Source organism: Dendrobates tinctorius, unplaced genomic scaffold (genome assembly GCF_039654945.1).
Source record: "Dendrobates tinctorius isolate UK_male_01 unplaced genomic scaffold, ASM3965494v1 ptg000019l, whole genome shotgun sequence".
NCBI lineage: Eukaryota > Metazoa > Chordata > Amphibia > Anura > Dendrobatidae > Dendrobates > Dendrobates tinctorius.
The window spans coordinates 56,368,656-56,389,610 of record NW_027361687.1 but is presented as its reverse complement, the minus strand read 5'-3'; the positions used below and the strand labels follow the sequence as shown (position 1 = coordinate 56,389,610).

The 20,955-nt window shown below is 43.3% G+C and overlaps 1 protein-coding gene across 1 annotated transcript; it reads left to right on the top strand.

Annotated features, from left to right (window-relative positions):
• Positions 1 to 332: 332 nt before the first annotated feature.
• Positions 333 to 1,277, top strand: LOC141082649 (olfactory receptor 5AR1-like). The gene has a single exon (XM_073566599.1). It carries the CDS (start codon positions 336 to 338, stop codon positions 1,275 to 1,277), a length of 942 nt encoding a protein of 313 aa, XP_073422700.1. The 5' UTR covers positions 333 to 335.
• Positions 1,278 to 20,955: the final 19,678 nt, after the last annotated feature.

Here is a 20,955-nt window from a genome sequence, read left to right as displayed (position 1 = left end):
AGTTACAGGTCTGTGAGAGCCAGAAATCTTGATTGCTTGTTTCTGACCAAATACTTATTTTCCACCATAATATGCAAATAAAATGAAAAAAAAACAGACAATGTGATTTTCTGGATTTTTTTTTCTCAGTTTGTCTCCCATAGTTGAGGTCTACCTATGATGTAAATTACAGACGCCTCTCATCTTTTTAAGTGGTGGAACTTGCACTATTGCTGACTGACTAAATACTTTTTTTCCCCACTGTATATGTTAATCATAGGTGATACATTCCCTTTAAGTCAATAAATAAGCTTGCATTTTAACTTTTGTTTACATCAGGTTCTCTGTTACATGCAATGGAAATATTAAACCAATCCTTATCTAGCAGATTTATTCTCCTTGGTATGTCTGATGTTCCTTACTTGAAAGTTATTGGCTTCCTTGCATTATTGGTAATCTATTTGATAACATTGTTGGCAAACCTTCTATTAGTCATAGCAGTAACTATTAATCCAAAGCTCCACACACCAATGTACTTTTTTCTCATCAATCTCTCCTTTATTGACATTTGCTTTTCTTCCACCGTGGTGCCTAAACTCCTGATGAACACATTAAGCAAAGACAAGAGCATTTCTCTACTGGAATGTGCCATCCAGATGCATTTTCATTTAACCTTTGGGACTACAGAGTGTTTCATACTTGCCATCATGGCTTATGATCGGTTTGTTGCCATCTGTAAGCCTCTGCATTACAACACCATCATGAGCAGGAAGAAGTGTATCAGCCTGGCCACTTTGTCATGGACTTCAAGCTTCATCAACTCCATAATACATGTCACCTACACCTTCCAGTTGTCTTTCTGCAATTCCCACCACGTCAACCACTACTTTTGTGAAGTTCCTCCATTTATACAAATGTCCTGCAGTGACACTTGGCTCCATGAGATAGCAATGTATATTTCGGCAGGGATCGGAGCTACTTTATCCTTTTTCTTGATTCTGGTTTCATATGTTCATATTCTGTCCTGCATTTTAAAAATAAATTCTGCTCATGGAAGGTTTAAAGCTTTCTCCACATGTGTTTCACACATCATTGTGGTGACTGTTTTCTTTGGGACCCTTATGATTCTGTACTTACGACCTCAATCCCATTCATCTCCAGAAATGGACAATTCGGTTTCCATCATCTACTCAGCTGCCACACCCATGGTAAACCCCATCATCTACAGCATCAGAAATAAGGATGTTAAGGGCACTATGAAAAAGAATTTAGTTAAAGACATTGCCCAGACAAGTTGATTTTGACAAAATCTCATTACTGTGACAGTAAAAGAGAGAAGAAAAGCAAGCCGCATAAATATTGTCAAAACCTTCATTTCACCTTTCTGCTCCAAGTTCACTAAAACTACCAGAATCCTTCCATTCTTGTTACTTGATAATTTCCTCTGGTAGATCAAGCAAAATTTGTTTTTATCTTGGTCATTTTTTTTACTGATAATACCAAATGCATAATTAGTAAGTTCAGTAAAGTTACTTAGCATTTGGGTTGGGACCATCTCTTTTTTTCTGACCGGCAAAGTCCAAATCCTAGAGTGAAAGTCCTAGGTGGCGTGTGACACTGTGTCACTTCTCACAGACAAGCTATGAATCTGGATTGTCAAGGAGTCCTAGGTCAAAAGCCCGGAGTGTACATCATATTCAGAGGGAAGAGACAAAGGTGATGTCAAAATTCCAGGATGACAGCGGATCAGTACACAGGGGTTAAACAGATGGAGAGTAAGAAGGAGGTCCATGGTCAGGCAATGAAAGATCATCAAATAAACCACTAGGCAAAGAGAAAATGAACCACACTTTGTTGAGGCTACATCTAGCAGAAGTCTAAGGCTAACAGCCTAGCTTAGAAGCCGAGCAATCACCTGGGACAATGAACACCTAAAGACAGCCAGTACCTCCCAGTCTCAGACTGGACAGCCGAGCTGTCAATCTAATCAGCGATACCTCAGCACGCCGCTGCACCAGACTGGACACTGAGCTTTCAATTAAGTTACTGACAGCTTCAGTAAGCTCCTGTATCAGATTGGATTGCTGAGCCATCAGTAATTTCATTCCAGACACATTGTGGGATAGAATCATGACATGGAGGATATAATATGAGTTAGAGTGACATATGGTCTTTCTGAGGCTCCAATGCCTAAATGGCAAATAAGTGTGAAATAGTCCCCAAAACTGTACCCAGCTGCTCACAATTGAGTGAATTCATGAGTATTAGCTTTGTGGATGGATTTTTTTTGCTTTAATTTGTGCTAGAAAAGCTCAAATAGTCCACTGAAATCAACTTATGTGATATGTTTAGGTGAAAAAAGTGTCAATTCAGCCTGTACATGAGGTCAAACTCTCTATGTGCCAGTAATCATGAAAAGTCTGGACTGTACACAATTTGTCCATGAATGAATTCTGCAAAATACAGGACAAGGGATGCTCTCTAAAATGTTTAGAAGAGAAAGAACACATAGACTTGTAGATACCAAAGATGAAAAAATAAATTCTAAGATAACCAAATTAATTTCTAGTTTTCAAAAATTAGCAAAACTTTGCGAAACTAAGAGATATATTCAAATGTCAACCATTGGAGTAAAGACTATTCTAAGATGTGATTTAGACTATAACTGTGTTGAAGCATATTTTTGTATAGTATGATGATTAGTGTTGAGCATTCCGATACTGCAAATATCGGGTATCGGCCGATATTCGCTATATCGGAATTCCGATACCGAGTACCGATATTTTTTCAATATCGGATACCGGAATCGGAAGTCCCCATAATGCAATGAGCCACTGTTGTGGCTGTGATTGGCTGCTGAAATGATGTCATCATGATGCGCGGTCTGTGCTCGCATGATGCGCGGTCTGTGCCGACTGCGGGGGGCCTGTACCGACTGCGGGGGACCTGTACGGGCCTGCCGGGGGCCTGTGCCGGCTGTCGGGGGTCTGTGCAGGCCTGTCGGGGGCCTGTGCCGGCTGTCGGGGGTCTGTACGGGCCTGCCGGGGGCTTGTGCCGGCTGCCGGTGGTCTGTACGGGCCTGCCGGGGGCTTGTGCTGGCTGGCGGTGGTCTGTATGGGCCTGCCGGGGGCTTGTGCTGGCTGGCGGTGGTCTGTATGGGCCTGCCGGGGGCTTGTGCTGGCTGCCGGGGGTCTGTACGGGCCTGCCGGGGGTCCTTTTTTTGTTTCGGCCGATCCACTCCGATCCGATATTTCTCTATATCGGATGGTATCGCTCAACACTAATGATGATGTTTGATGATACAGCACCTCATGTTGGGATGTGCCCTGTAATATTTCTTCGATATGACTTGCGTTATAGATAGGCATTATGAAGTCTGAAGACTACCAACAAATTTTGCAGCATAATGTAGGGCCCAGTGTGAGAAAGCTGGGTCTCCCTCAGAGGTCATGCATCTTCCAGTAGGACAATGACCCAAAACACACTTCAAAAAGCACTAGAAAACGGTTTGAGAGAAAGCACTGGAGACTTCTAAGTTGGCCAGCAATGAGTCCAGACCTGAATCCCATAGAACACCTGTGGAGAGATCTAAAAATGGCAGTTTGGAGAAGGCCCCCTTCAAATATCAGGGACCTGGAGCAGTTTGCCATAGAAGAATGGTCTAAAATTCCAGCAGAGCATTGTAAGAAACTCATTGATGGTTACCGGAAGCGATTGGTCGCAGTTTTTTTGGCTAAAGGTTGTGCAACCAAGTATTAGGCTGAGGGTGCCAATACTTTTGTCTGGCCCATTTTTGGAGTTTTGTGTGAAATGATCAATGTTTTGCTTTTTGCTTCATTCTCTTTTGTGTTTTTTCATTTAAGACAAATTAAATGAAGATAATATTACCAAAGAATTTGTGTTTGCAATCATTTTCAGGAAGAAACTGAGTATTATCTGACAGAATTGCAGGGGTGTCAATACTTTTGGCCACAACTGTACATCCTCACCTAATTCCTCTGAAGCTCTCGATCTCCTGTAATAAAACTAAAATAATAAAACAACAATATTCCATATCTGTCCGTCGCTCTGTCCCTCGCAGTAATCCATGTCTGGTGGATAATTAGTTTTCAACCTGGACAGTGCCAAGATGCGACCGTTCAGGCTGAAAACCACTGGTGAATGAGCTGCTGGGAATGCAGCGTCAGTGACGGGGGTGACGTCATAGAGGTTACCTCCGGTCACTGGGCTCCGTTCCCAGTCGGGCTGAGTTGTGATGAGATTTCCGCTAGCACAGTGAGCACTCATAGCTCATGGTGCTAGCGGGGATCTCACCGAAGTCACCGCAGTTCAGCCCAGCTGGGAACAGAGCTCAGTGACTGGATGCAACCTCTATGATGTCACCCCCAGTTACTGATGCTGTGTTCTTAGCCAAGCTGAACTGTGGTGACTTCGGTGAGATCCCTGCTAGCACCGTGAGCCGTGAGTGCTCACTGTGCTAGCGGGGATCTCGCCGGATATCATCGCAGCTCAGCCCTGCTGTGAAAGGAGCCCAGTGACTGGAAATAAACTTTATGATGTCATCCCCGGTCACTGATGCTGCATTCCCAGCAGCACATTCACCAGTGGTTTTCAGGAACGATGGTCGCATCTTGGCACCTTCCAAGTTGAAAACAAATTATCCCCCAGACATGGATTACTGTGTGGTACAGAACGACAGACAGGTATGGTATATTGTTGCTTTGCTTTTTTACTTTTATTACAGGAGATCGAGCGCTTCGGTGGAATTAGTGCTTCATTCTCTTTTGTGTTTTTTCATTTAAGACAAATTAAATGAAGATAATATTACCAAAGAATTTGTGTTTGCAATCATTTTCAGGAAGAAACTGAGTATTATCTGACAGAATTGCAGGGGTGTCAATACTTTTGGCCACAACTGTACATCCTCACCTAATTCCTCTGAAGCTCTCGATCTCCTGTAATAAAACTAAAATAATAAAACAACAATATTCCATATCTGTCCGTCGCTCTGTCCCTTGCAGTAATCCATGTCTGGTGGATAATTAGTTTTCAACCTGGACAGTGCCAAGATGCGACCGTTCAGGCTGAAAACCACTGGTGAATGAGCTGCTGGGAATGCAGCGTCAGTGACGGGGTGACGTCATAGAGGTTACCTCCGGTCACTGGGCTCCGTTCCCAGTCGGGCTGAGTTGTGATGAGATTTCCGCTAGCACAGTGAGCACTCATAGCTCATGGTGCTAGCGGGGATCTCACCGAAGTCACCGCAGTTCAGCCCAGCTGGGAACAGAGCTCAGTGACTGGATGCAACCTCTATGATGTCACCCCCAGTTACTGATGCTGTGTTCTTAGCCAAGCTGAACTGTGGTGACTTCGGTGAGATCCCTGCTAGCACCGTGAGCCGTGAGTGCTCACTGTGCTAGCGGGGATCTCGCCGGAAATCATCGCAGCTCAGCCCTGCTGTGAAAGGAGCCCAGTGACTGGAAATAAACTTTATGATGTCATCCCCGGTCACTGATGCTGCATTCCCAGCAGCACATTCACCAGTGGTTTTCAGGAAGGATGGTCGCATCTTGGCACCTTCCAAGTTGAAAACAAATTATCCCCCAGACATGGATTACTGTGTGGTACAGAACGACAGACAGGTATGGTATATTGTTGCTTTGCTTTTTTACTTTTATTACAGGAGATCGAGCGCTTCGGTGGAATTAGTGCTTCATTCTCTTTTGTGTTTTTTCATTTAAGACAAATTAAATGAAGATAATATTACCAAAGAATTTGTGTTTGCAATCATTTTCAGGAAGAAACTGAGTATTATCTGACAGAATTGCAGGGGTGTCAATACTTTTGGCCACAACTGTACATCCTCACCTAATTCCTCTGAAGCTCTCGATCTCCTGTAATAAAACTAAAATAATAAAACAACAATATTCCATATCTGTCCGTCGCTCTGTCCCTCGCAGTAATCCATGTCTGGTGGATAATTAGTTTTCAACCTGGACAGTGCCAAGATGCGACCGTTCAGGCTGAAAACCACTGGTGAATGAGCTGCTGGGAATGCAGCGTCAGTGACAGGGGTGACATCATAGAGGTTACCTCCGGTCACTGGGCTCCGTTCCCAGTCGGGCTGAGTTGTGATGAGATTTCCGCTAGCACAGTGAGCACTCATAGCTCATGGTGCTAGCGGGGATCTCACCGAAGTCACCGCAGTTCAGCCCAGCTGGGAACAGAGCTCAGTGACTGGATGCAACCTCTATGATGTCACCCCCAGTTACTGATGCTGTGTTCTTAGCCAAGCTGAACTGTGGTGACTTCGGTGAGATCCCTGCTAGCACCGTGAGCCGTGAGTGCTCACTGTGCTAGCGGGGATCTCGCCGGAAATCATCGCAGCTCAGCCCTGCTGTGAAAGGAGCCCAGTGACTGGAAATAAACTTTATGATGTCATCCCCGGTCACTGATGCTGCATTCCCAGCAGCACATTCACCAGTGGTTTTCAGGAAGGATGGTCGCATCTTGGCACCTTCCAAGTTGAAAACAAATTATCCCCCAGACATGGATTACTGTGTGGTACAGAACGACAGACAGGTATGGTATATTGTTGCTTTGCTTTTTTACTTTTATTACAGGAGATCGAGCGCTTCGGTGGAATTAGTCGAGGTTGCAAGTATGGTTTAATTAAGATTATTAAAGGAGTTTGTGTCATATTTCCATACAACTCCTGGCAAAAATTATGGAATCACTGGCCTTGAAGGATGTTCATTCAGTTGTTTAATTTTGTAGAAGAAAAGCAGATCGCAGACATGGCACCAAACTAAAGTCAATTCAAATGGCAACTTTCTGGCTTTAGGAAACACTAAAAGAAATCAAGAACAAAAAATGTGGTAGTCAGTAATGGTTACTTTTTTAAACCAAGCATAGGGGAAAAATAATGGAATCACTTAATTCTGAGGGAAACAATTTTGGAATCATGAAAAACAAACCAACAAAAAAACACTCCAACACATCACTAGTATTTTGTTGCATCACCTCTGGCTTTTATAACAGCTTGCAGTCTCTGAGGCATGGACTTAATATGTATCAAACAGTACTCTTCATCAATCTGGCTCCAACTTTCTCTGATTGCTGTTGCCAGATCAGCTTTGCAGGTTGGAGCCTTGTCATGGACCATTTTCTTCAACTTCCACCAAAGATTTTCAATTGGATTGAAATCCAGACTATTTGCAGGTCATGACATTGACCTTATGTGTCTTTTTTCAAGGAATGTTTTCACAGTTTTTGCTCTATGGCAGGAAGCATTATCATCTTGAAAAATGATTTCATCATCCCCAAACATCTTTTCAATTGATGGGATAAGAAAAGTGTCCAAAATATCAACATAAACCTGTGCATTTATTGAAGATGTAATGACAGCCATCTCCCCAGTGCCTTTACCTGACATGCAGCCCAATATCATCATTGGCTGTGGAAATTTGCATGTTCTCTTCAGGCAGTCATCTTTATAAATCTCATTGGAACGGCACCAAACAAATGTTCAAGCATCCTCACCTTGCCCAATGCAGATTCGCGATTCATCACTGAATATGAATTTCATCCAGTCATCCACAGTCCACGATTGCTTTTCCTTAGCCCATTGTAACCTTGCTTTTTTCTGCTTAGGTGTTAATGATGGCTTTCGTTTAGCTTTTCTGTATGTAAATCCCATCTCCTTTAGGCAGTTTCTTACAGTTCGGTCACAGATGTTGACTCCAGTTTCCTCCCATTTGTACCTCATTTGTTTTGTTGTGCATTTCCTGTTTTGGAGACATATTGCTTTTAGTTTCCGGTCTTGATGCTTTGATGTCTTCCTTGGTCTACCAGTATGTTTGTCTTTAACAACCTTCCCATGTTGTTTATATTTTGTCCAGATTTTAGACACAGCTGACTGTGAACATCCAACATCTTTTGCAACATTGCATGATGATTTACCCTCTTAAGAGTTTGATAATCCTCTCCTTTGTTTCAATTGACATCTCTCGTGTTGGAGCCGTGATTCATGTCAGTCCACTTGGTGCTATAATAGTAAAGAACCTGAGACTGCAAAAGAGTTCTTTCAATATGCGTGGTTTTTTATTCGTAGACAGCAGTCACACAATGACCCAACGTTTCGGCCGTACTGGCCTTTTTCAAGGGTATCTTATCTAAATAAAATATAAACATCAAATCACAATTACTGAATTGTTTAAGAAAGACTTGCTGACTGTTATTTACTAAATGCAAACATATAATAATAATAATGGTATTATGACATTCAATTGGAATAATAAAATTATATAGGAATATGGTATGCATCATTGAAAACAGGTAGTATGAAGAGAAAAAAAATTTTCTTTTTTCTTTTTTCTTTTTCCATATCACAAATAACTACAGCCTAAGGCAGTTTCTGGTATCACGATCATGTGGTATATAGAACAATAAGGAACAATTGTACCTGTGTGGCTATACTTTGAGAATTCAGATTTCTAAAGAGAGATAGAAAAAAGGGAGAAAAAAAGGGTTTTTTTTGTAAGAAGAAATGCAATCCAAAAAAAGTCATATCTGTAACACCACCAGAAGTCAGTCCCAAAATGTAACAAACCTGAAAGTGAAGCATGCGGAAGAACAGGACAGCGCCGTAGACAGATGAAGGAGTTGATGAGACACCGACAAATGAATCTATTTATGCCATTTTAATGAAAAATGCACAACAACTGGGTAGAACAAGTGTCAGAGACACCGCACTACACTCACTCACAGAGCCCGTGCGCGTGTCCTGAGTACAGAAACAGTGCTAAAAGATACCTGTGGAGCAGGTCAGCAGAGGTGACAATGCGTGCTTCAAACTATTAGTGTCAGAGTCCAGTCAGCGCCGGAAAGTAAAGAGGCATAGGACCTGCAGACACTGAAGTTAGCAAGCTGGCACAGGACCTATGGTCAGGTGACTGCAAGGGGGCGGGGCTTAGCGTCCTGCTTTCAGATATGACAGGACACCATACAACAACTCAGGCAAAACGGAGGTCACAACAGTACGGGCAAACGAGGCACAGGAGGGACAAACAGACGGGTAGTTAGACAAAGCCAAAGGTCATACACAAGAGGGCGATGTGGTACCAAGGGGACGAGCAGAGAGAAGTCGGGTCACAAGCAGAGAGTCATACACGAGAGGTAGCGCAGTACAAGGGGGACAGGCAGAACTCGTAACAGGGACAGAACCGGATCAAAACCAAACAAGCAAGCAAGATATCAGGCACAAGGCACACGTACGCACAAGGTCAACTAACTCAGCCGAGGGCAGGAGTATAACTGACACCGGACCTAGGTCCAGTGAGCATTAAATAGCCGCCCTCTGCCAGAGAGAGGCGGAACAATTAACCCCCAGTCTGATCAGGACGGGCCAAAGCTAAACCCCGTCCTGGATCATGACAACAAGTAGCGCTGGGTGGCGCTTGCACAGACCGTCAACCAGGACAGAAGTGGGGCATAGAAACCGGAAGTGAGGCATATCAGGAAGAAAAAGGAAGGAAGAATGTAACACCAAAAGTGACCATATATAGCACAATCATATGCGCAAGGAGTATATAAATATCACCGGGGTATTTTGATCCCTGAAAGTAATATAATTAATGAGAATTCAAAACCAAAGATCATATTTAGATTGCGCATGCGCCGTCCTACCATATGGACGGAAGTGGGGCATACTAAACCGGAAGTGAAGCTAAATAGAGCCATATGGTAATAAAAGCCATAAGAAGAATATAGAGCATTACAGCACCAAAAAGTATTCATATTGGGCATAATGATTCGTGCAATATGTGAAATCAAAAATGGAGGCATAATAAGAAAAAATATAATGGTGAATGCCATCCATAATATCTATTAAGCAGCGCATCTCTGTGAGGTCACATTTATATAGGAAAACATATAAGATAAGGAAAAGAAAGAAAATGAATGACAAAGGGAGATGTCATATGTATATATTTATTGAATTTGGGACATATAATTGATAACCAGTCATTAATGAAACCAAAAAAGTGAATACCATACTTCCGCGATTAGGTCTGTAGAGACATAAGAAAAAAAACAGTCAATAATCAATAATATATAGAGGAAATACATTACTTATTCAAGAAGATGTAGATATATACATATATTTGTCTGAACAATTATTCACAACCATAGTTTAATAAATCTTAGCAAAATGAGTGAATAATTAAAAAATTAAAGCATTAAAGAATAAAGAAGAGAAAACACTCCAAACCCATTATGCTAGAAAACGAGAACAAAAGATAATTTTTTGTATATTGTAGATATACTAATATATGCATATGTATGTGCACCCCAATGCACACAAATATGCATATAAATCAGTGAAGGACCTCATATTCACGATTGAGACCAAAAGGCTCCAATGTTTGAAGCATGAATATCCAATAAGCCTCTCGTTCTTTTAGTTTCTGTGTTCTATTTCCCTCTCGTCTGGCCAGAGGTACATTTTCTTTAATCTGGTACCGAAGCTGAGAAATCTGATGATTGTGGGAGATAAAATGGGCAGGAATGGGTAGAAGAGTTCTCTTGCACCGAATAGTTGACTTATGTTGTGAGATGTGGTCACGGATATGCTGGGTAGTTTCCCCAACATATCCGAGACCGCACGGACAGTTGATCAAATAAACTACATAAGAAGAGTCACAAGTGTGGTGGTCCTTGATAAAAAAAGATCTTCCCAGATCTAGGATGAGTAAATGAGTCCCTCTTCATAATGTTGGAACATTGCAAACAATGTAAACATGGGAAAGTCCCATTACATTGTGGTCTTAGTAACATCTGTCTACTAGTATCACACTGGCTACCAATATCGGCCTGTTATGAATGGGTCACCGAGGAGGAAAAAAAACAACAAGCTAAGTCTCAGAAAACCAGAGAGGTTGGTAACTATGCAGATTGCAGATCCCTGATCTTAACCACACAACTAGCAGCAGTCGTGGAGCGTTCCTAGATTGGTCCTAGATGCCTCATCACAACCGGAGAGCTACATAAGCCTAAAGCAGGAAAAGAGGAAAACTAACTGCCCCAGAGCAGTCCCCAAAGGAAAGACAGCCCCCACATGTATTGACGGTGAAACAAGATGAAAACACAAACAAAGGCAGGAAAATAGGCTGAGCAAGCGATGGGGCCCAACTAACTAGAAAGGACAGGAAAGGAAAGCCACTGTCTGCAATCTGCCAAAAAACCCTACCAAAGTAATGTCCAACACGTCTGATAGCAAAATTAACCCTGAAGTCACTAGACTTCTCACACTATATCAGCACTCTGAAATATTCTGAAACAGAGCAAAAAGAGGCCAATCTAATAAGAGACAAAAAAGGCAAATTGGCAAATACAGATAAATAGGAGTGGAAGTTCAGCATAGCCCCAGCAGGGGCAGGCTAACCACACAAGAAACTGAATTGACCAACAAGCGCAAGTGTGAATATTAGCAAAAAACAAACTTAACTTGAGAAGACTGGAAGAGAGCTGAAGTCCAAGACCTGAGAAGCAGACTGAATCACCAGCACCAGGATAGGGCGTCGGCTGTCTTATATTCAGTCTGATACTCCAGAGATCCAATTGTTATCCTCCTCATCAGGTGGCAGATCACTACCACTTAAACCAACCTCACTACCTCCTGTCACCAACAGAGGGAGAACGGAAGGAGAACTCTCAACTGGTGGAGCAGAAATGACTCGTTCATAACAGAAGTCAAGTCACCTGACCAAATAAGGAAGATATCGTCTATATATCTCTTCCAAAGAACAGAATGTTGTTGGAAGAGAATATGAGAATAAACAAATTCAGATTCAAATTCCGCAATAAAAATGTTGGCATAGGGGGGTGCCACATTGGAGCCCATAGCTGTACCTGATAATTGAATAAAAAAAGTATCTTTAAATAAAAAGAAATTCTTGGTCAGAACGAGAGTTAACATAGATATACAAAAATCTTTCTTATCTGAGGAAAATTCAGTATTTCTCTCCAAAAATTTTTTTATAGCCTGAATACCCCTCTCATGGTTAATACTGGTATACGAACTTGTTACATTCAAGGTAACTAGATAACAGTTCATATTGATTGATTTTAACTCTGTAATAAAAGACAGGAAATGTGATGTATCCCTAAGCCATGAAGGGATAAGATGGAGAAGTGGAGAAAGAATTTTTTCAAGTACCATAGATAAAGGTGACAATAGTGAGTTAGTGGAAGCAACGATCGGTCTGCCCGGAGGGTGTGTGAGATTTTTATGTATCTTAGGGAGTGTATAAAATACGGGTATAAGTGGATGGGACTCGTTTGCAGCCTCAGATTCTTTACTATTATAAAATGATTTTTTCCTGACGGCTTGGTTGTCTTTTCCCATCCATTGTTAAATAGTCCACTTGGTGCAACAGCTCTCTAAGGTGTGCTCACTCCTTTTTAGATGCAGACTAGCGAGCAGATCTAATTTGATGCAGGTGTTAGTTTTGGGAATGAAAATTTACAGGGTGAGTTCATTATTTTTTCCTCAGAATTGAGTGATTCCATATTTTTCCCCTATGCTTGGTTTAAAAAAAGTAACGATTACTGACTACCACATTTTTTGTTCTTGATTTCTTTTAGTGTTTCTTAAAGCCAGAAAGTTTCCATTTGAACAGACTTTAGTTTTGTGCCATGTCTGTGATCTGCTTTTTTTTCTACAAAATTAAACAACTGAATGAACATCCTCCAAGGTCGGTGATTCCAAAATTTTTGCAAGGGGTTGTATTAAAGGACTTTATTCTGACTGTGACTTTATTTACCAAGTCTGAATTTTGCTGAGACAAGCCATGAAACAGTTGAGCACATTCCCTCTTGACAACCTACACACACTGCTGTGCAGAAGCAGACCAGAATAATTATTCCCAGCTTCATCCAGCAGTGTTTTAAACTGGTAATCATTTAAAGCTCAGGCAACAATAAAGTTGACCACCTGAATGATCAGTGACATCACCTCACCTAGCTGCTCACCACACATCTGAGCACAATGCGCCTCCTGATGTAGGATGCAGTGAAAACTTAGGACAGGTCTCTTTTGATGTTCATGAAGAAGCACTACAAATCATTTGGTTTTCCCCACCATGCACGAAGCACCATCAGTACACACTAAAATAAGTTTATCCATAGGTAGATTTTTTTCCTTAGCAAGCTCAGTGAAAGACTTGAATAAATCCTCCCCTCTTGTGATGTCCCGGCTGGTGACATTCGCTCCGTGCGGCTCTACTGGGCAGGAGTGTATGTTCAGGTGCTGCGGTCGAGTCCTGTGGTAGGCTGGTGAATGGAGATTTAAGGACCTGCATGATGTCAGTGGTCACGTGTAGCCCACGTCACTGCCGCAGGTACGAGGCGCCATAAGGACCTAATTTAACCTACGCATTTCGGAAATCAGCAGTTTCCTTCATTATTTTTTTGTTAAAGATTTGTCTGAAAGCCAGTTGCAACTAGCAAAAAAGCCACATCTGGCTCCCAAGCCATACGTTCTCTAACCCTATTAACTCAAAGAAGGTGAAGCGGATGCTGAGCCTGGGAGTCATCAAGGAATCCAAGAGTGGCTGGTCCAGTCCAATATTCCTAGTGCCGAAACCAGGTGGGTAATAGAGATTTTGCAATGACTATCGGAAGCTGTTTCTAAGACTGATGCCTACCCAATGCCCCAGGTCAATCAATTAATTGAGAGGTTAGGGCAAGTTCGGTGCATTACTACCCTTGACCTCACAAAAGGGTATTGGCAAATCCCCATGTCCCAAGGTGCCAAATAGAAGACTGCGTTCTCAACCCCAGATGGATGCTTCCAATACACAAGGATGCCATTTGGGTTACAAGGCGCTCCAGCAACTTTCCAGAGAGCCATGGACTTGATCCTAGCTCTGCACAAAAGGTATTCAGCGGCCTACCTGAATGATATTGTGATCTACAGCCAGGATTGGTGAAGCCATCTGAGCAAGGTCCAGTCGATATTTGATGCTCTATGGAAGGCAGGGTTTTCCATAAACCCAAAGAAGTGTGCCTTGGGAATGGAGGAAGCTAAATACTTGGGCTATGTTGTAGGCAGGGGTGAAACAAGTACAGATGCATAGCTAGGATTTTTTGCTCGGGGGAGAAAATCTTTTCAGTGGACCCCTAACCAGGTAACCTTGATTACTACTGGATGACGCACCCTAATAGTGGAGGAGAACCTCAGCAGATGACCAAGATGTTGCTGAAAATAATCTCTATAGAAAGACCAATATTGACATTACCGCCATATGGTCAGTGGTAAATACTAGTGATGAACGAATGTGCTTGGCAATCGCCCGAGTATCACTGTACTCGGTGTAGTCGGCGAGCACCGAGCATTTCCGGGATTACTCGGCAGGAGCTCGGGTCTCCACCCAGCATTTCCAGCATTTTTGGTGGATTTTAGAGACCCAATCACGCTGCAGGGATTGTCTGCCTAGCTATGAAACGCAGCAGCCAACTTTGTTGTGGTCGTGCAGTGATTGGCTGGCCGTACAGCATCATCAGGGGTATAAGAGACTGGACGACGTCCTGCTGGACACATTCAGCTCTGTTGTGAGAGAGTGTAGGGAGAGCGGCTACCTTGATAGGGTCAGAATTGGGGATTTATTAGTTAGTGTGGGGTCTACTATCCTAAATACTCACATCCAGCTAAAACAACAGTCCTTCTAAGGGCTCATACCCATTTGCGATAAAAAAAAAGGTCCGATATAAGGATCAAAAATTTGGATGAGTGCTATGCGAGTGTCATGCGAGTGTAAGGATCAAAAATTCGGACGAGTGCTATGCGAGTGTCATGCGAGTGTAATGTGATTTTCATGCGATTTTTCCGTATGACATGAGTATGCAATCCGTATGCAATGCAATTTTAACATGTGGTTTTACACAGAGCAGTTGTCTCCATGTAAAAACTCATGTTAAAATAGCATTGCAAAAAAAAATTGTACACATCGTTTTAAAACACAAGAATCTACAAAACATATATATATATATATATATATATATATACATACATACATATATAGATAGTTAGATAGGTAGATATACAGTCATATGTTAAAGTTTGGGCACCCCTATTAATGTTAACCTTTTTTCTTTATAACAATTTTGGTTTTTGCAACAGCTATATCAGTTTCATATATCTAATAACTGATGGACTCAGTTATATTTCTGGATTCAAATGAGGTTTATTGTACTAACAGAAAATGTGCAATCTGCATTTAAACAAAATTTGACCATTGCAAAAGTATAATTTTCTTGATTTGAACACTCCTGACTACTTTTTACTGACTTCCTGAAGCACTAAATTGGTTTTGTAACCTCATTGAGCTTTGAACTTCATAGCCAGGTGTATCAAATCATGAGAAAAGGTATTTAAGGTGGCCACTTGCAAGTAGTTCTCCTATTTGATTCTCCTATGAAGAGTGGCATCATGGGCTCCTCAAAACAACTCTCAAATGATCTGAAAACAAAGATTATTCAACATAGCTTTTCAGGGGAAGGATACAAAAAGTTGTCTCAGAGATTTAACCTGGAAATGGAAGAACACAGGTACAGTTCTTGTTAAGCCCAGAAGTGGCAGGCCAAGAAAAATATCAGAAAGGCAGAGAAGAAGAATGGTGAGAACAGTCAAGGACAATCCACAGACCACCTCCAAAGACCTGCAGCATCATCTTGCTGCAGATGGTGTCACTGTGCATCGGTCAACAATACAGCGCACTTTGCACAAGGAGAAGCTGTATGGGAGAGTGATGCGAAAGAAGCCGTTTCTGCCAGCACGCCACAAACAGAGTCGCCTGAGGTATGCAAAAGCACATTTGGACAAGCCAGTTACATTTTGGAAGAAGGTCCTGTGGACTGATGAAACAAAGATTGAGTTGTTTGGTCACACAAATAGGCATTATGCATGGAGGCTAAAAAACACAGCATTCCAAGAAAAACACTTGCTACCCACAGTAAAATTTGGTGGAGGTTCCATCATGCTTTGGGGCTGTGTGGCCAATGCCGGCACCGGGAATCTTGTTAAAGTTGAGGGTCGCATGGATTCAACTCAGTATCAGCAGATTCTTGACAATAATGTGCAAGAATCAGTGATGAAGTTCAAGTTACGCAGGGGATGGATATTTCAGCAAGACAATGATCCAAAATACCGCTCCAAATCTACTCAGGCATTCATGCAGAGGAACAATTACAATGTTCTGGAATGGCCATCCCAGTCCCCAGACCTGAATATCATTGAACATCTGTGGGATGATTTGAAGCGGGCTGTCCATGCTCGGCGACCATCAAACTTAACTGAACTGGAATTGTTTTGTAAACAGGAATGGTCACAAATACCTTCATCCAGGATCCAGGAACTCATTAATAGCTACAGGAAGCGACTAGAGGCTGTTATTTTTGCAAAAGGAGGATCTACGAAATATTAATGTCACTTTTATGTTGAGGTGCCCATACTTTTGCACCGGTCAAATTTTGTTTAAATGCAGATTGCACATTTTCTGTTAGTACAATAAACCTCATTTGAATCCAGAAATATAACTGAGTCCATCAATTATTAGATATATGAAACTGAAATAGCTGTTGCAAAAACCAAAATTGTTATAAAGAAAAAAGGTTAACATTAATAGGGGTGCCCAAACTTTAAGATATGACTGTAGCAAAAGCCGGCAGATGCCGCATACAGTAAAGAGTAGAATAGGTTAGAATAGAATAGATGGAGTAGATATATACATGTAGAATAGGTGTGTATATATATACATATATATACTAGAGGTGTGCCCAATGCTATCGCATCGGGAGGGAAGTGTGTGTGTGTGGGGTGTGTGTGTGAGTACATATGTGTGTGTACATGTGTGTGTACATACATGTGTCGTGTGTGTGTGTACGTACATGTGTGTGTGTGTACATGTCTTTGTGTCCCCCAGCTGCCTGCCCACCCACCTCCGTGCATTCACAGCCGGCAGGAAAGAGGGTGGTTTGTGGCCTGTGCTGGAGATGTGAGTAGGTGTGTGTATATGAGTACTAGTGTGTGTGTGTATGTGACTATGTTTGTGTGTATGTGAGTACGTGTGTGTGTTTGTGAGTACATGTGTGTGTATGTGAGTACGTGTGTGTATATGAGTATGTGTGTGTATGTGAGTATGTGTGTGTATGTGAGTACGTGTGTGTGTATGTGAGTATGTGTGTGTACGTACGTGTGTGTGTACGTACGTGTGTGTGAGTGTGTGTGAGTAGGTGTTTGTGTGAGTACGTGTGTGTGTATGTGAGTATGTGTGTGTACGTACGTGTGTGTGTGTGTACATACGTGTGTGTGTGAGTATGTGTGTGTGTGAGTAGGTGTGTGTGTGAGTACGTGTGTGTGTACGTACGTATGTGTGTGATTACGTGTGTGTGTACATACGTGTGTGTACGTACTTGTACGTGTGTGTACATACGTGTGTGTGAGTACGTACATGTGTGTACATACATGTGTGTGTACATGTGTGTGTATGTACATGGTGGGCAGGCAGCGGTGGGTCCGGCGGGGGGATTTGGTGGTATGGCCAGCAGCGGCGGTGGGGGGGTTCAGCGGCGGCAGGTCTGGGAGCAGGGGGGGCCTGGCGGCAGCCCGCTGGCAGGGAAGACTGCGGCTTGCGGCTTGTGCACAGGCCGCAAGCCGTGGTCTTTCCTGCCGGCTGTGACGGAGGTGGTTGGGCACGCAGCGGCAGGTCTGGTGGGGGGTCCTGGCGGCGGCTAGCCAGCAGGAAAGACTGCAGCTTGCGGCCTGTGCACAGGCCGCAAGCCGTGGTCTTTCCTGCCGGCTGTGAAGGAGGTGGGTGGGCAGGCAGGCAGCGGTGGGTCCGGCGGGGGGTTCGGCGGCGGCAGGTCCAGCAGCAGCAGCGGCAGGGGGGTCCGGCGACGGCGGGGGGGTCCAGCAGTGGCAGCGGGGGGGTCTCAGTGGTGTCCCGCTGTTAGTACTGTGGAAGAGCCTGGTACCACCAGCGGGTGCCATATTGAAATGCCCATCACTTGGGTATTTCAATATGGCGGTCGGCATACTTCTGGTCGGCGTGGTGGATTGTGGGATTCGGGGACATTCAGACGGAAGTGGATGACAGACAATTTAAGGCAATTATATATATAGATATATATCTATATCTATATATATATATATAGATATATATCACACACACACATACACTCACTGGCCACTTTATTAGGTACACCATGCTAGTAAGGGGTTGGACCCCCTTTTGCCTTCAGAACTGCCTCAATTCTTCGTGGCAGAGATTCAACAAGGTGCTGGAAGCATTCCTCAGAGATTTTGGACCATATTGACATGATGGCATCACACAGTTGGCGCAGATTTGTCGGCTGCACATCCCTGATGCGAATCTCCCGTTCCACCACATCCCAAAGATGCTCTATTGGATTGAGATCTGGTGACTGAGGAGGCCATTTGAGTACAGTAAACTCATTGTCATGTTCAAGAAACCAATCTGAGATGATTCGAGCTTTATGACATGGCGCATTATCCTGCTGAAAGTAGCCATCAGATGTTGGGTACATTGTGGTCATAAAGGGATGGACATGGTCAGCAACAATACTCAGGTAGGCTGTGGCGTTGCAACGATGCTCAATTGGTACCAAGGGGCCCAAAGAGTGCCCAGAAAAAATTCCCCACACCATGACACCACCACCACCAGCCTGAACCGTTGATACAAGGCAGGATGGATCCATGCTTTCATGTTGTTTACGCCAAATTCTGACCCTACCATCCGAATGTCGCAGCAGAAATCGAGACTCATCAGACCAGGCAACGTTTTTCCAATCTTCTACTGTCCAATTTCGATGAGCTTGTGCAAATTGTAGCCTCAGTTTCCTGTTCTTAGCTGAGAGGAGTGGTACCCAGTGTGGTCTTCTGCTGCTGTAGCCCATCTGCCTCAAAGTTCGACGCACTGTGCGTTCAGAGATGCTCTTCTGCCTACCTTGGTTGTAACGGGTGGCAATTTGAGTCACTGTTGCCTTTCTATCAGCTCGAACCAGTCTGCCCATTCTCCTCTGACCTCTGGCATCAACATGGCATTTCCGGCCACAGAACTGCCGCTCACTGGATTTTTTTTCTTTTTCGGACCATTCTCTGTAAACCCTAGAGATGGTTGTGCGTGAAAATCCCAGTAGATCAGCAGTTTCTGAAATTCTCAGACCAGCCCTTCTGGCACCAACAATCATGCCACGTTCAAAGGCACTCAAATCACCTTTCTTCCCCATACTGATGCTCGGTTTGAATTGCAGGAGATTGTCTTGACCATGTCTACATGCCTAAATGCACTGAGTTGCCGCCATGTGATTGGCTGATTAGAAATTAAGTCTTAACACACAGTTGGACAGGTGTACCTAATAAAGTGGCCAGTGAGTGTATATATATATATATATATTTGAGAGAGATATAGATAGCAGAATAGCCATTAATTCATTTGTTGGCTTTTGTAAAATAATTTCAAAAGCCGACAGGATATGATACATGGTTTGCATGCAGTAAACCTTTCTACTTCATTTACTTTTTTATATGTCTTTGACTAATAGTTAGATTAGGGTATATGTGTAATATTTGGGCCATGTAGGTGTTAAATTAAGGGGATAATTCATTGAAAAAAAATTGCATGTTCTCCCGCAGAATTTTCTCCATCAGAGATGGAAAGCCAGTGAGTGAGGGAAGATATTAATAGCCTTGAGAGGTACCATTGTTTTTGCCCCCCCCGGCTACAAAAATCTGTCCCCAGACACTCCAGAAGAGGCGCATCTATAAGATGCGCCTTTTCTGGCACTTAGCCTCTCTATTCCCATTGCCCTGTAGCAGTGGCTAATGGGTTAATAAGAATGGGTTAATGTCACCTTGTTGTTGGAAGGTGACATTAAACCGATTAATAATGGAGATGTATCAATAAGACACCTATCCATTCTTAACCCCTTCCCGACCAATGACGCCACGTAGGCATCATGAAAACCTGTGTCAATCTGACTAGTGACGCCTATGTAGTGTCATGACTTCAAAGCCCTCCTATGGGTCGGGTGACTGGGGTCACTAAAAGGTCACCCGACCCGCAGATACAGGGGTCTTTGTTCTTCACCACAGGGGGCATGGCTTCACCCCGATTGCTCTGATTGGCTGTTCCCCTCCCCCTTCTCTCTGCTCCCCCAACCTTCCGACCCCCCCTCACCCCCCCGGTACCTCCGATGTCCCTCTCCAGCTCCCGGTGTCCCGCCGTCCTGTTTCATGGGCGCCGTCATCTTGGAAAATGGCGGGCGCATGCGGAGTGCGCCCGCCGGCTGCAGATTCATTCATTCATTTTGATCACTGTGATAAACTCTCACAGTGATCAAAATAGAATGAAAAGTAAATAAACCCCCCCTTTATCACCCCCATAGGCAGGAACAAATAATAAAATAGAGAAATTATTTTTATTTTTATTTTTCCATTAGGGTTAGGGTTAGGGTTGGAAATAGGGTTAGGACTAGGGTTAGGGTTAGAGCTAGGGCTAGGGTTAGGGTTGGAAATATGGTTAGGGTTGGAATTAGGGTTAGGGTTGGAATTAGGGTTAGGGTTAGGGTTAGGGTTAGAACTAGGTTTAGGGCTGGAATTAGGGATAGGGATAGGGTTAGGGGTGTGTTGGGGTTAAGGTTATGGTTAGGGTTAGGACTAGGCTTAGGGATGTGTTGGGGTTAGGGCTGTGGTTAGGGTTGGAGTTAGAATTGAGAGGTTTCCACTGTTTAGGCACATCAGGGGGTCTCCAAATGCGACATGGTGCAAACATTGATTCCAGCCAATTTTGCGTTCAAAAAGTCAAACGGTGCTCCCTCCCTTCCAAGCCCCGTGTGCCCAAACAGTGGTTTACCCCAACATATGGGGTATCAGCGTACTCAGGAAAATTTGCACAA